General features: G+C 45.9%; 1 protein-coding gene across 1 annotated transcript in view; it reads left to right on the forward strand.

Annotated features, from left to right (window-relative positions):
• Nucleotides 1-16227, forward strand: part of aida (axin interactor, dorsalization associated) — a 132657-nt gene that overhangs the window by 80824 nt on the left and 35606 nt on the right. Inside the window, exons 3-6 of the mRNA XM_072500265.1 lie at nucleotides 2407-2460; nucleotides 5812-5866; nucleotides 10862-10925; nucleotides 12749-12852. Of these exons, the coding sequence (XP_072356366.1) occupies nucleotides 2407-2460; nucleotides 5812-5866; nucleotides 10862-10925; nucleotides 12749-12852 (277 nt within the window). The remainder of the gene's footprint in view (nucleotides 1-2406; nucleotides 2461-5811; nucleotides 5867-10861; nucleotides 10926-12748; nucleotides 12853-16227) is intronic.

The raw sequence follows: 16227 nt of genomic DNA on the forward strand, positions 1-16227 counted from the left end.
TTGATGGACTGGACATACCAGTCGTGGGGGAGGGCAGAAAACGGGGCCTGGAAGCACCACTAGCAGTGGGAGAGATCATGGACAGCAGTAGCTCCATAAAGGCGGGGAAGGCGCCGAGACCAGACGAGTTCCCGGCAGACTTGTACAAAAAATTTGGGACAGCACTGGCGGGAGATGTTCACAGACTCGCTAGCTCAGGTACTCGCTCGCACACTGCCACCCACTCTAGCACAGGCCTCAATCTCGCTGATACCTAAAAAAAAAAAGACCCAACGCAATGTGGGTCATACAGACCCATCTCACTGCTGAACGCAGATACCAAAATATTGGCCAAAATCCCAGCAAAAAGGCTAGAAGACTGCATACCAAAAGTGGTCGCAGAGGACCAGACGGGCTTTGTCAAAGGTAGACAGCTTACCTCGAACATCAGGCGCCTGCTGAACGTGATAACGTCCCCCTCCGAGTATAGAGTACCAGAGGTGATCGTCTCCCTAGACGCAGAAAAGGCCTTCGACAGAGTCGAATGGAAATACCTCAGCGAGGTACTGGAGCGGTTCGGGCTTGGAACAGGGTTCACCTCCTGGGTAAAACTCCTATACAATGCTCCCATAGCGATGGTATGGACCAACAACACCAACTCCCGATACTTCCAGCTGCACTGGGGCACCAGACAAGGATGCCCACTGTCCCCGCTGCTGTTCGCTCTAGCAATCGAACCACTAGGAATTGCTGTCAGAGCAGCAAAAAGCTGGTGGGGGATCCAAAGGGGCGGCAGAGAGCACAGAGTCTCACTCTATGCAGATGACCTGCTCCTCTACATTTCGGACCCACAAAGCAGCATGGACGGAATCATCGCAGTCCTGAAAGAGTTTGGCGCCTTCTCGGGCTACAAACTCAACATGAGCAAAAGCAAGATCTTCCCAGTACACCCACAAGTAGGGGGGGACAGCACTAATGGGACTGCCGTTTAAACAAGCCCGACACAAATTCCGCTACCTGGGGATCCAAATAGCCCATGACTGGAAAGGGATCCACAAATGGAATCTCACCAGTCTGACGGAGGAAGTAAAAAAGGACCTGCAGAGATGCAGAACACACTCCCACTCTCCCTCACGGGGAGAGTCCAGACGATCAAAATGAACGTACTGCCCAAGTACCTCTTCCTACTTCGATCCATTCCGATCTACTTCCCCAAGGTCTTTTTCAAAGCACTAGACAAACAAATCATGGCGTTCATATGGGGGGGGAGAAGAATATTAGGATCCCAAAGAAGGTCCTGCAAAAAACAAAATCCGGGAGGGGGCTCGCCCTCCCAAACCTACAATTCTACCACTGGACGGCGAATAAGGATCAAGGAGCCAGAAGCCGAGTGGGTGCACGCGGATGAGGCCTCCTGCATGGGGACCTCCCTCCGGGCCCTCGCCACGGCAGCACTCCCATCCCCACCCAAAAAACACTCCAGCAGCCTGGTGGTGATAGCCACCCTCCAGTCCTGGAACCAACTACGGCAGCAATTTGGCCTGACCAAAATGTTGGACAAAGCTCCCATCTGCAACAACCGTAGGTTCACACCAGCGCTGACTGACGCCATCTACAAAAGGTGGGGACAGGATGGAGGGATACTGACAGTCAGGGACCTATTCACGGAAGGCAGGATCACAATACTGGACGAATTGACAGAGAAATTCCAGCTAGCCAGGGGGAACGAGCTAAGGTACCTGGAACTCAAAAACTTCCTACGAAAGGAGACAAGGACGTACCCACAACCGCCACGACAGATATTACTGGAAGAGATACTGGACACAAGCATCCTAGATAAAGGGAACTGTAGCGACATGTTTGTCCGACTGGTAGAAAGGGCCGACACCGTACTGGACGCAACAAGAAAGAAATGGGAGGATGACCTGGGGATTGAAATAGGGTGGGGACTCTGGAGCAAAGCACTGCAGCGGGTCAGCTCCACCACCACATGCGCAAGGCTCAGCCTGACGCAGCTAAAAGTGGTACACCGAGCCCATTTAACAACAACCCGTATGAGTAGGTTCTTCCTGGAGGTGGAGGATAGATGTGAACGGTGCCAAGGAGGCCCATCCAACCACGCCCACATGTTCTGGTCTTGCCCCAGACTTGCTGGGTACTGGACAGCCTTCTTCGAGGCAATGTCCAAAGTGGTGGGGATGAGGGTGAAGCCATGCCCGAAAGTGGCGGTCTTCGGGGTATCAGACCAGCCGGACCTATTCCTGGGGAGGAGGGCGGACGCCCTTGCCTTTGCCTCCCTGATTGCCCACCGTAGAATCCTGTTCGGCTGGCGGTCAGCAGCACCACCTAAATCTAAACATACATCTTGTTCTTGTGGTGTCCTGTCTCCCATCCAAAGGATCTAACCGTACTTTTCCTTTTTCACAGAAAACGCTCGGCAAAATAGCGACTTGCCTTGAATTACGAAGCTCGGCTTTGCAGGTGCGACTTATTGGATAACTTCGTAAATATGAATTTTCATTGAATTTATTTTGTGATATTCTGATTTCTGTGAGCTGTAGAAATTCGGTGGCGTATTTCAGACATGGAAGTTTGTTCAAATGAGTGAAATTATGAATTATTTGTGATCCCTTGCACATACTGCAAGAAATAGGAGCAGGAGTAGACCATATATCCCATCCAGCCAGCTCCACCATTGAGTACGATCATGGCTGACCTTCGGCTTCAACTCCCATTTTCCCGCCCACTCCCCATATCCTTAATTTTCCGAGGCACCAAAAATATCACAGAATCCCTACAGCGCAGAAGGAGGCCATTCAGTCCATCAAGTCTGCACCGGCACTGAAAGCGCTCCCCACCCTATCCCCATAACTCCACCTAACCGTTGGACACTAAGGGCAATTTAGCATGGCCAATCGACCTATCTTTTTTTTTTATTCGTTCTTAGGGTGTGGACTGCACCAGCATTTGTTGCCCTAATCGTCCTTGAACTGAGTAGCTTGCTCAGCCATTTCAGATTGGGGCACTTACGAGTCAACTGCATCGCTGTCTCTGCACATCTTTGGACTGTAGAAAGAAGCCGGAGCACCCGGAGGAAACCTATGCAAACTCCACACAGACAGTCACCCAAGATGGGAATTGAACCCGAGTCCCTGGTCCCTGGTGTTGTGAGGCAGCAGTACTAATCACTGTGCCACCGTGCCGTCCAAAACCTATCTATCCCAACCTTAAATGTATTCCATGATGGAGCATCCTCAACCGTCTGCGGTAGAGAACTCCAAAGATTCACAATCCGTTGTGTGAAGTAATTTCTCATCTCAATCCAAAATGATCGGCCCTTATTGTGCGACTCCCTGACCAGGAAGAACAATCTGTGTCTTGTCTAACCTATCAAGCTCGTTCAGAATTTTATAGATTTTAATGAGATGTTAACATCGAAAAGGAGGAGGTATTGGGTCTTTTAAAAGATATTAAGGTAGATAAGTCTCCTGGACCAGATGGGATTTACCCCAGAATACTGTGGGGAAACAAGGGAGGAAATATCCTCATTGGCTACAGGTGAGATCCCAGAGCAGTGGAGAATAGCTAATGTGGTACCCCTGTTTAAGAAAGGTAGCAGGGATAATCCTGGAAACGATAGGCTGGTGAGCCTCACGTCGGTAATAGGTAAATTATTGGATAGAATTCTCAGAGACAGGATTTATACCCATTTGTAAACAAATGGACTCATTAGCGATAGACAGCATGGTTTTGTGAAGGCCGTGCCTCACTAACTTGATCAAATTTTTGAGGAGGTGACAAAGATGATTGATGAGGGGAGGGCGGTGGATGTTGTTTACATGGACTTCAGTAAAGCCTTTGACAAGATGCCTCATGGCAGACTGGTACAAAAGGTGAAGTCACACGGGATCAGAGGTGAGGTGGTAAGATGGATACAGAACTGGCTCAGTCACAGAAGGCAAAGGGCAGCGGTAGAAGGGTGTTTTTCTGAATGGAAGGTTGTGACTAGTGGTGTTCCACAGGGATCTGTGCTTGGGCCTCTGTTGTTTGTAGTACACATAAACAATTTGGAGGAAAATGTAGTTGGTTCTGATTAGTAAGTTCGCGGATGACATCAAGGTTGGTGGAGTGGCAGATAGTGTTGAGAATTGTAAGAGGATACAGTATGAAATAGATAGGTTGAGGGATGACCTGATAAAGGTCTACAAGATTATGAGGGACATGGATAGAGTGGATGGGCAGGCACTCTTTCCCAGGGTGGAGGGGTCAGTCACCAGGGAACATAGGTTTAAAGTCCATGGGGCAAAATTTAGAGTAGATGTACGAGACAGGTTTTTTTACACAGTGTGGTGAGTACCTGGAACCCGTTGCCAGGAGAGGTTGTGGAAGCAGATGCGTTAAGGGCGTTCAAAAGGCATTTTGACAGACACATTGGTAGGATGGGTATAGAGGGATACGGCATGAGGAAATGCTGAGGGTTTTGGCAAAGGTTGGTACAGGCTTGGAGGGCCGAAGGGCCTGTTCCTGTGCTGTATTGTTCTTTGTTCAATGATTTTGAATCTGTGCCCTTTAATTCTTGATGCTGCATCTATCTAGCGTGCATTTAAAAAATAGTACCGTGGCTTAGATAGTGAAGGTCTCTGGTGTTTATGGAATCCTCCTCTCACAAGATGTCAATGCATTCAGAAAAGGAAGAGGGATATGGGAAAATAATCTCAATGAATTAATACCTAATCTTTGAACACTTTTAGTGTTCATGAATGAGTCAATGTGCTGACCATCAGTATTCAGAGTTGTGATTTCTAGTGCACTTTAATTTTTAATTTTATGGGCAGATAAATTATTTCAGAGTGTTGAGTAATCTGCTAGTTCTAGGCTCAATGACAGGAAGGTTGGATGTGCATTTCCGTTGTGCCATTCAAATGTACCTTTGTTTTTCTTGCACTTTTTGCTTTCTTATGCATAGTCACCTTAAAGTTTAAGCCTGATAGTAAAAGGATAATCGTTGCCCTACAGGATGACCCTGCAGTTGTGATATTAGTGGAGGAAAAACAAGGGCTTGATTTGACCAGAAAGATTTTGAATTAAGCTTGTGGATGAGTACATTTTCTGCAAGTTAGACTATTTGAATCCGTTGTTTTAGTAATTGCTGCAGGAATCCATTAGTAGAGTACTAAGGGAGTGCTGTACAGTTGGATGTGCTGTCTTTCAGGTGACACCTTAAACTGAGGCCCAAACAGCATCTTCCGGTGGATGATGAAGATTCCATGGCAGTATTTTGAAGAAGGTGACAGGAATTCTCTCTGTGTCCTGGCCTATATTTATTATTAAAACAGCACATTATCTGGTTATTTATCATTATTATTTGTGGGTTTCTTTCTCTGTGCAAATTGACTACCACATGCCATTGCAACAGTGAACAAACGTCAAAAGTACTTGATTAACTGTGAAGTGCTTTAGGACATCCTGAAATAGTGAAATCTGCTACTATCCAGGGGCTGGTTTAACTCAGTTGGCTGGACAACTGGTCCTTGATGCAGAACAAGGCCAACTGCGTGGGTATTCTCGTACCAGCTGAGGTTACTGTGGCGGCCTCACCTTCTCAACCTTGCCCCTCGCCTGAGGTGTGGTCCTCGGATTAAATCACCACCAGTCAGCTCTCCCCCTCAAAGGGGAAAGCAACCTAGATCATCTGGGACTATGGTGACATTACTTTTATCAAAACAAGTTTGTTTTCTTCTATTTATTTTTGTACTCTCAGATGTATCACAATAATTAGATGTTTTATGACCAGAATTGACAGTTCCTTTTTAATTTTAAAATTTTATATAGACAACACAGACTCAAGAAGAATTCAAATTGGAAGATCTAAAGACATTAGAGCCAAGTAAGTATTTCTTGTACCTCATGAAATAGTAAAGAAACGTGTGTTGTCCTGCAACTAATAGAAGCAAACTGTCTCTCTGGCCACATGACACCTTTGGTTAATTTACTCATTCATATAATGACACAGATGGAAATAATTTGGCCCAAGTAAATCTTTGTAAAGATCCGATCTGACGATTTGTAGTGGGACATTCAAAGAAGTAATTTAACAGGATCACTTTGGACATATTTTATTTGATCATATGGATTTATGTGGTCTCACCCCACCTCAAAACTCTCTGGTTGTCTAACTCTGACCCTCGACTGCCAGCCATGCTGTGTGTCACCAAGGCCTTTCATTTGGAATCCTTCCCATAAGAGCAGAATTAGGCCACTCGGCCCATCGAGTCTGCTCCGCCATTCAATCATGGCTGATATTTTCTCATCCCCGTTCTCCTGCCTTCTCCTCATTACCCCTGATCCTCTTATTAATCAAGAATCCCCTTATTCATTCCCAAAACCCCTTTCTTCTCCACCTTCCAAAAGGCCATGATCAAGATTTTTGGCCATCTCCCAATATCTCTGGCTGAACATCAATTTTTATTACTATATCTCAATCAGATATTTCAGGATGATTTTCTCCACTAATGGCACAAATATACCACATTATACTTCACCTTGGTTCATGGAGTAAGTTCAGCTGACTAGGGGCATTTCTTTCTTTCAGAGAAGCAAGTAGGTTTTGCCCTGTACACTACACATCTTCTTGCCTTTGAAATGACTCCTGTTCCCACTCCCTTATCAGAGACCGTTCAAGGTGTTGACCATAATTTGTGAACTTGCTTTTCCCAGTTTATATCCTTGCTCAAAAGGTACGGTTCAATTTGAAATTGTGCTCTAAATTAAACTTTCCTATTCCACTCAGCTTGTATAATTCTACAGGATACCTTCTCATTTACTTTTAAAGACTGAAATATCTAACCTTCAAACCTCTACTCATCGTCCAGTCATATAATGGGTCCTGCATTTAGCTTCAGCAGCTCTGGACTTGGAAGTGGTTGGTATTCAATGTTTCCCACTGGAATGTTGGATGAATTCAGGGTTGAACATGACTGATTTTCTCCATCCAATTGGAAATAATTATGCCATGGGATCTTCAACATAACCTGAGAGGGCAGACTAGACCTTGGTTTAATGAATTGTGTGAAATATAACACTGCCTCCATTGCAGCACTCCCATCAGAACTGAATTAAGTTCAAGCCTGGATTGCATGTCCAGTGTTTGGATTGAGATTTGAACTCATAACATTCAGACTCAGAAACAAGATTGCTACCACTGAGCCAATCTGGCTCCACTTGAAGCAATGTACCAATCATTGCTGCCTCTTCTGAGGATCAGACTCTTTCTTGCAACACTTTGGGCTTCTCCTTATAAGAACTAGGAGCAGGAGTAGGCCATCTGGCCCCTCGAGCCTGCTCCACCATTCAATGAGATCATGGCTGATCTTTTGTGGACTCAGCTCCACTTTCCGCCCCGAACACCATAACCCTTAATCCCTTTATTCTTCAAAACCTATCTATCTTTATCTTAAAAACATTCAATGAAGGAGCCTCTACTGCTTCACTGGACAAGGAATTCCATAGATTCACAACCCTTTGGGTGAAGAAGTTCCTCCTAAACTCAGTCCTAAATCTACTTCCCCTTATTTTGAGGCTATGCCCTCTAGTTCTGCTTTCACCCGCCAGTGGAAACAACCTGCCCGCATCTATCCTATCTATTCCCTTCATAATCTTGTATGTTTCTATAAGATCCCCCCTCATCCTTCTAAATTCCAATGAGTACAGTCCCAGTCTACTCAACCTCTCCTCGTAATCCAACCCCTTCAGCTCTGGGATTAACCTAGTGAATCTCCTCTGCACACCCTCCAGTGCCAGTACGTCCTTTCTCAAGTAAGGAGACCAAAACTGAACACAATACTCCAGGTGTGGCCTCTCTAACACCTTATACAATTGCAGCATAACCTCACTAGTCTTAAACTCCATCCCTCTAGCAATGAAGGACAAAATTCCATTTGCCTTCTTAATCACCTGTTGCACCTGTAAACCAACTTTTTGCGACTCATGCATTAGCACACCCAGGTCTCTCTGCACAGCAGCATGTTTTAATATTTTATCATTTAAATAATAATCCCTTTTGCTGTTGTTCCTACCAAAATGGATAACCTCACATTTGTCAACATTGTATTCCATCTGCCAGACCCTAGCCCATTCACTTAGCCTATCCAAATCCCTCTGCAGACTTCCAGTATCCTCTGCACTTTTTGCTTTACCACTTATCTTAGTGTCGTCTGCAAACTTGGACACATTGCACTTGGTCCCCAACTCCAAATCATCTATGTAAATTGTGAACAGTTGTGGGCCCAACACTGAACCCTGAGGGACACCACTAGCTACTGATTGCCAACCAGAGAAACACCCATTAATCCCCACTCTTTGCTTTCTATTAATTAACCAATCCTCTATCCATGCTACTACTTTCCCCTTAATGCCATGCATCTTTATCTTATGCGGCAACCTTTTGTGTGGCACCTTGTCAAAGGCTTTCTGGAAATCCAGATATACCACATCCATTGGATGTGGATCCTTTGGATCCTCGCTGTCTTCAGGGGATGTCCCGGAGGACTGGAGAATAGCCAATGTTGTTCCTCTGTTTAAGAAGGGTAGCAAGGATAATCCCGGGAACTACAGGCCGGTGAGCCTTACTTCAGTGGTAGGGAAATTACTGGAGAGAATTCTTCGAGACAGGATCTACTCCCATTTGGAAGCAAATGGACGTATTAGTGAGAGGCAGCACGGTTTTGTGAAGGGAAGGTCGTGTCTCACTAACTTGATAGAGTTTTTCGAGGAGGTCACTAAGATGATTGATGCAGGTAGGGCAGTAGATGTTGTCTATATGGACTTCAGTAAGGCCTTTGACAAGGTCCCTCATGGTAGACTAGTACAAAAGGTGAAGTCACACGGGATCAGGGGTGAACTGGCAAGGTGGATACAGAACTGGCTAGGCCATAGAAGGCAGAGGGTAGCAATGGAGGGATGCTTTTCTCATTGGACGGCTGTGACCAGTGGTGTTCCACAGGGATCAGTGCTGGGACCTTTGCTCTTTGTAGTATATATAAATGATTTGGAGGAAAATGTAACTGGTCTGATTAGTAAGTTTGCAGACGACACAAAGGTTGGTGGAATTGCGGATAGCGATGAGGACTGTCTGAGGATACAGCAGGATTTAGATTGTCTGGAGACTTGGGCGGAGAGATGGCAGATGGAGTTTAATCCGGACAAATGTGAGGTAATGCATTTTGGAAGGGCTAATGCAGGTAGGGAATATACAGTGAATGGTAGAACCCTCAAGAGTATTGAAAGTCAAAGAGATCTAGGAGTACAGGTCCACAGGTCATTGAAAGGGGCAACACAGGTGGAGAAGGTAGTCAAGAAGGCATACGGCATGCTTGCCTTCATTGGCCGGGGCATTGAGTATAAGAATTGGCAAGTCATGTTGCAGCTGTATAGAACCTTAGTTAGGCCACACTTGGAGTATAGTGTTCAATTCTGGTCGCCACACTACCAGAAGGATGTGGAGGCTTTAGAGAGGGTGCAGAAGAGTTTTACCAGAATGTTGCCTGGTATGGAGGGCATAAGCTATGAGGAGCGATTGAATAAATTCGGTTTGTTCTCACTGGAACGAAGGAGGTTGAGGGGCGACCTGATAGAGGTATGCAAAATTATGAGGGGCATAGACAGAGTGGATAGTCAGAGGCTTTTCCCCAGGGTAGAGGGGTCAATTACTAGGGGGCATAGGTTTAAGGTGAGAGGGGCAAAGTTTAGAGTAGATGTACGAGGCAAGTTTTTTACGCAGAGGGTAGTGGGCGCCTGGAACTCACTACCGGAGGAGGTAGTGGAAGCAGGGACGATAGGGACATTCAAGGGGCATCTTGACAAATATATGAATAGGATGGGAATAGAAGGATACGGACCCAGGAAGTGTAGAAGATTGTAGTTTAGTCGGGCAGTATGGTCGGCACGGGCTTGGAGGGCCGAAGGGCCTGTTCCTGTGCTGTACATTTCTTTGTTCTTTGTTCTTTGTTATTGGCTCCCCGTTATCTACCGCACTGTTAATGTCCTCAAAACATTCCACTAAATTAGTTAGGCACGACCTGCCCTTTATGAACCCATGCTGCGTCTGCCCAATGGGACAATTTCCATCCAGATGCCTCGCTATTTCTTCCTTGATGATAGATTCCAGCATCTTCCCTACGACCGAAGTTAAGCTAACTGGCCTATAATTACTCGCTTTCTGCCTACCTCCTTTTTTAAACAGTGGTGTCACGTTTGCTAATTTCCAATCCGCCGGGACCACCCCAGAGTCTAGTGAATTTTGGTAAATTATCACTAGTGCATTTGCAATTTCCCTAGCCATCTCTTTTAGCACTCTGGGATGCATTCCATGCCTCATTGCTAATAGCATTGCCCTGGAATCTATTGTCATATTAGAGTTGCCAGGGGTTTGAGAGTATATTGCCTGCTTAGCCAGGCTTTCTCCTGAATAGCGAGAAATTAATTAGCTTTCCTATAACCCTCACTGTTGGGTGACGTTCCCAGTTTCAAATGTTTCATTTTCATTGAAAAGGTCCTCTTCATGTTTTTGTTCATATAATAAATGAGATGTCAGTAAACAGTGCTGACCAACCATATCCTTCAAGATGAGCCTTTTGTGTGTGCAAAAGCATAGGACTGTGAAAGTAAATGGAATAAAAACTGGACAACAGAAATTCCATCCTACAGGTTGAATCATTGGCATTCATGTTTCTACATTCGCTCCTTCAACACAATGCAAGGGCTGGCCGTTAAATCCTTGTTTGAGAGATCCTTGAACACAGTTACAGGGGCTGCAGATTAAATCCCTGTAATTACCACAATTCTGCTTTTAATAGTAGACTTATTTTTTCTTTTTCTTTTACAGTTATAAAGAACATTCATTCTTATAACAAAGATTTTCCTTTTGATGTTCAACCTGTTCCTATAAGGTAAATCATTTAATTTGAATACTTTTCCATTCAAATTCTTTATTTAAAATAAACAAACCATCTTGATAATGAGTTGCTTCTGTTCTGTTTTTTTTATGGGCATGCAATTTTCCAGCAGAATATCAGGATTTGTTCGTGCTTCTTCATGCAACAGGTTGCTTTTCATCTGCTTTTTAATACATTTTCTGCTGTGTCGGCTGATTTCCATACTCTTTCCGTGAATAACTGAGATTATACTTCATTTTGCTTCATGGCTGAGTGAATCCTAATTGTACAGTGTAAGGAACCTAAATTTCTCTAACCACTTAGCTGGTGATGTTGAATTGCTGTCCCCAATTTAATGTTTTTTGTTGAAGTCAAATAGCCATAGATTTTAAGCCCAAGTTTAGAATAATCTTTTCTTCATCCCAATCCTTTTTTCTCATAGCCACATAAGAGCATGAAGTTCTGGATTGGTGATGAAAATAAAGATTATTTCCAAAACTCTTGCATTGTGCTTCTCTGGCTATGTCTTTGAATACATATTTTCTTTTTATTTAATATTACCTGCCAATAATGTTTGCATAGAGGATACTTTCCTCTAAGGACAGATTTCTGTCTGGAGTATAATTCCGTAGATGTGTAATGCTCTCTTGTACTTTAAGAGACTGATTCATGTGTGAACCTTGAAAACTGTTAACTGTGACTCGCATCACAGCCAAGCCCAGTAGTGTCCATACAAGCATACATTCTAGCTGGGGTTCCTAGGTAGGAAATGGGAGCAAGGAAATCTAGCTGATTTCTCCCTCCACATTTAAGCTAGACGCACTGAGGTTGGGACGGCATGGTGGCACAGTGGTTAGCACTGCTGCCTCACGGCACCGAGGACCCGGGTTCGGATCCCGGCCCTGGGTCACTCTTTGTGTAGAGTTTGCACATTCTCCTCGTGTCTGCGTGGGTCTCACCCCCACAACACAAAGATATGCAGGGAAAATGAATTGGCCACGCTAAATTGCCCCTTAATTGACAAAAAAAGAATTGGGTACTCTAAATTTAAAAAAAAAGAAGCACTGAGGTTAATTTGTGCACTATTACTGCCAAGAGAGATTAGCTAACCGAACCCGGCACCCCCTGGTTTGTATTGCTCACTGGATAAATCCATTGGGTAGTGGGAGGGGAGCAATGTTTTTACATGAAAAATGTAACATCAATTAGCTTCACGGCATGGTAGCAGTGTTTAGCGCAGCGCCAGGGTCCCAGGTTCGATCCCCGGCTTGGGTCACTGTCTGTGCGGAGTCTGTACGTTCTCCCCGTGTCTGCGTGGGTTTCCTCCGGGTGCTCCGGTTTCCTCACACAAGTCCCGAAAGATGTGCCGTTCAGTGAATTGGACATCCTGAATTCTCCCTCAGTGTACCCGAACAGGCGCCGGAATGTGGTGACATGGGGCTTTTTACAATAACTTCATTGCAGTGTTAATGTAATTCTACTTGTGACAATAATTAAGATTATTCAGTAACCCAAGTGTTTGAAGCAATTTTAAACAAAAAAAATCTCTCAAACAATCAACAGCAGCAACAGTTTCCCACAGACAGGAGTGACTTGGTGTTAGTTGGAGAGAATTTGAAAGGTTGAATAGGCAATGCTGTTGCATAGTTACTGAATTACTTAGGGAGTTATTTAACTTTAGGCCTTCACTAAGGCACATGCATAACAAAAGGAAATTTACCATCTGCTCAATCCTACATTTTACATTTAGTTTTAATGCCCTGTAGTATTCAAGTTCATTTTGCTTTGTTCTGAGGGGCTAGAAAGCATCACAAGGTTTGGTTCTTATTGTGTGGCAGGAAAATCTTGGCACCCGGAGAAGAGGAGAACTTGGAGTTTGAGGAAGAGGAGGAGGGTGGAGCTGGAGTGGGGTCACCTGATCTTTTCTCCACCAGAGTTCCAGGTTGGTTTTACTGATGGTACCTTTGTACTCAAAGGCTTGTAGCTAAAGACAAAATTGTGCATTCTGCAGTGGTTATGTCAAACTGTATCTTAGCCTTGTGCAATGTTGAAGTTAATGCCATTTTGAAGGGAAAGGGAGAAGCATTCACAATTATTATCATAAAATTCAATTTGATTCTTTGGCAACTGGACTATGAAAGGTAGTCAAATGTGTTTTGAACGTTCAATTGTCTTTACTTCCAAGAACTATTGAAATAACAGTACACTATGGATGCAGAAATGAGCAGCAGTTATACACAACTACACAAGTTTCCCGTAACAGCCTCCCCGAACAGGCGCCGGAATGTGGCTTTTCACAGTAACTTCATTTGAGGCCTACTTGTGACAATAAGTGACTTTTATTTTCATTTCATTTCACAAGTTCCTTGTGGTGATACTGAAACCCGCACACGCCTGCGTTACAGATGTGACACTCATGCATGCTCACTTGTTAAAGACATCGCTACATACAATCAAATAGGAATATGCTTAAAATAACATTCTATAACACTTCTTCAAATTCTAAACCCCTTAAGGAAAGAAACATAATCGTCTGGGAGGCTCTAAAGGCGGTGGTGAGGGGGGAGGTGATCTCGTTTAAGGCCAGGGTGGACAAAGGGGAGAGGTTGGGGCTGCAGAGGGTAATAGATGAGATATTGGAGGTAGATAGGAGTTATGCAGAGGATGGGGACCCAGCAAAGCTGGAAAAGAAGAAGGAACTACAGGCGAGCTTTGACCGACTATCTACCAGGAAGGCGGTGCGCCAACTGAGACGAGCAAGGGGTGCAGTTTACGAACATGGAGATAAGTCTGTTAGCAGGTCAGCTCCGGAGGGAGGCAGCGGCAAGGGAAATTGTGCAGGTGAGGGATAGGGCAGGGAAGTTGGTGGTGGCTCCAGTGCTGATTAACAAGGTTTTTGAGGAATTTTATGAGAGGTTGTACAGGTCAGAGCCACCCGGGGGAGACCGTGAGATGCAGGAATTTCTAGATGGGTTGGAGTACCCGAGGCTAGGGGAGGGGGACAGGGCTACATAAGAAGGAGCGATAGTGGAGCAGGAGATAAAGGACGCGATTTGGAGGATGCATTCGGGGAAGGTGGCAGGGTCGGATGGATTTCCGGTGGAATATTTTCAAAAATTCAAGGATAAGCTGGCACCCCTGATGATGGGGATGTTTGAAGAGACGTTAGGGAAGGGAGTGTTGTCATAAACCTTGGGGCAGGCATCGATTTCCCTGTTGCTAAAAAAAGATAAGGCTCCGACTGAGTGTGGGTCGTATCGGCCCATATCACTTCTGAATGTGGACGCAAAAGTATTGGCGAAGGTACTGGTGGGTAGGCTGGAGGAGGGCCTCCCGGAGGTGATAGGTGAAGATCAGAGGGGGTTTGTGAGAGGGAGGCAGCTCTTTTCAAACATTCGAAGGGTATTGAACGTTGTTATGGCACCGGCAGAGGGGAAGGAAACAGGTGGTTGTGACATTGGACGCTGAGAAGGCGTTCGACCGGGTAGAATGGGGGTACTTGATGGCAGTTCTGGAGCGGTTTGGGATTGGAGCAGGATTTGTGAATTGGGTAAAGCTATATAAGGAGCCGAGGGCGAGTGTCCACACAAACAGCATCAGCTCGAGATACTTTTCTCTCCACCATGGGACTAGGCAGGGATGTCCTATGTCCCCCCTGCTGTTTGTACTCGCGATTGGACTGTTGGCCATCGCATTAAGAAGTTCGGGGATATGGAAAGGAATAGTGGGGGGGGGGGAGTGTAGAGCATAGGGTGTCCTTATATGCCGATGACTTGCTGTTATACATGTCGGAACCGAGTGTGTCGATAGGGGGAATATTGGAGCTGCTTCGAGTGTTTGGGTCTTTCTCGGGGTACAAGCTGAATCTAGACAAGAGTGAGTATTTTGTGGTATCTCGGCCGGGTGTGGGGGCAGGGGTGGGGGGTGCTGCCATTCCGTAGGGCAGGGACACACTTTAGGTACCTGGGGGTGCAGGTTGCCCGGGAGTGTGGGGGAGGGCTCCGAAGGTACAACATGTCTAGTTTGGTGGGGAGAGTGAAAGCTGATCTGGCAAGATGGGATGGTCTCCCTCTGTCACTGGCGTGTCGGGTACAGGCAGTTAAAATGAACGTGTTGCCGCGATTTCTGCTTATTTTTCAATGCCTGCCGATTTTCCTGCCAAAGGCTTTTTTCAGAGAGATTGAGGGAAGGATTACGTCGTTCATATGGGGAGGGAAGATGGCCAGAGTTAGAAAGGTGCTACTACAGAGGGGAAGGCAGGCAGGGGGTTTGGATCTTCCGAACCTGATGTATTACTACTGGGTGGCGAATGTGGAGAAGGTGCGGAGCTGGGTAAGAGGAGTTGATTCCCAGTGGGTCAGAATGGAGGAGAGTTTGTGCAGGGGGTCGGGATTGAAATCACTAGCAACAGCACCGCTCCCGATAGCCCTGAGGAAGTACTCAGGGAGTCCGGTAATAATAGCTTCATTGAGAATTTGGAGTCAGTTTTGCCAACACTTCGGGTTGGGGGCAGGGTCAAGGGAAATACCAATTCGGGGGAACCACAGATTAGAGCCAGGGAGGTGGGATGGAAATTTTCAGGAAGGGGATTAAGACACTGAAAGATTTGTTTCTTATGGGTCGGTTTGCAGGATTGAAGGAGCTGGAAGCGAAGTATGGGCTGGAGCAGGGGCAAATGTTTAGATATATGCAGGTTCGAGAATTTGCCAGAAAGGAGATACAGAACTTCCCGGAGGAGCCGGCCTCCATATTACTGGAGGAGGTGCTGAAGGCAGGGGGAGTGGAGAAGGGGGTAGTGTCAGCGGTCTACGGAGCTTTTTTGGAGGAGGAGAAGGCACCACTGGAAGGGATCAAAGTTAAGTGGGAGGAAGAGTTGGGAGAGGATATGGAGGAGGGGTTCTGGTGTGAGGTGCTCCGGAGAGTGAATGCCTCCACCTCGTGTGCGAGGTTGGGGCTGATACAGCTGTAGGTGGTATACAGAGCACACCTCATGAGGGCGAGGATGAGCCGATTCTTTGACGGAGTAGAAGATGTGTGTGAACGTTGCGGCGGTGTGGGGGGGGGGGTTGCGTTAATCACGTTCATATGTTTTGGTCCTGTCTAAAGCTAGAGGATTACGGAAAGGAGGCTTATACGGTAATTTCTAAAGTGGTGCACGTGAAACTGGACCCGGGCCCCCGGGAGACCATATTCGGGGTGTCGGACCAGCCAGGGTTGGAAACGGGTGCAGAGGCAGATGTTGTAGCCTTCGCCTGGTTGATCGCCCGAAGGTTAATCCTGATGGGATGGAGAGCAACCTCTCCACCCTGTGCCCTGG

The sequence above is a fragment of the Scyliorhinus torazame genome, chromosome 4 (assembly GCF_047496885.1).
Source record: "Scyliorhinus torazame isolate Kashiwa2021f chromosome 4, sScyTor2.1, whole genome shotgun sequence".
In the NCBI taxonomy this organism is placed as follows: Eukaryota; Metazoa; Chordata; class Chondrichthyes; order Carcharhiniformes; family Scyliorhinidae; genus Scyliorhinus; species Scyliorhinus torazame.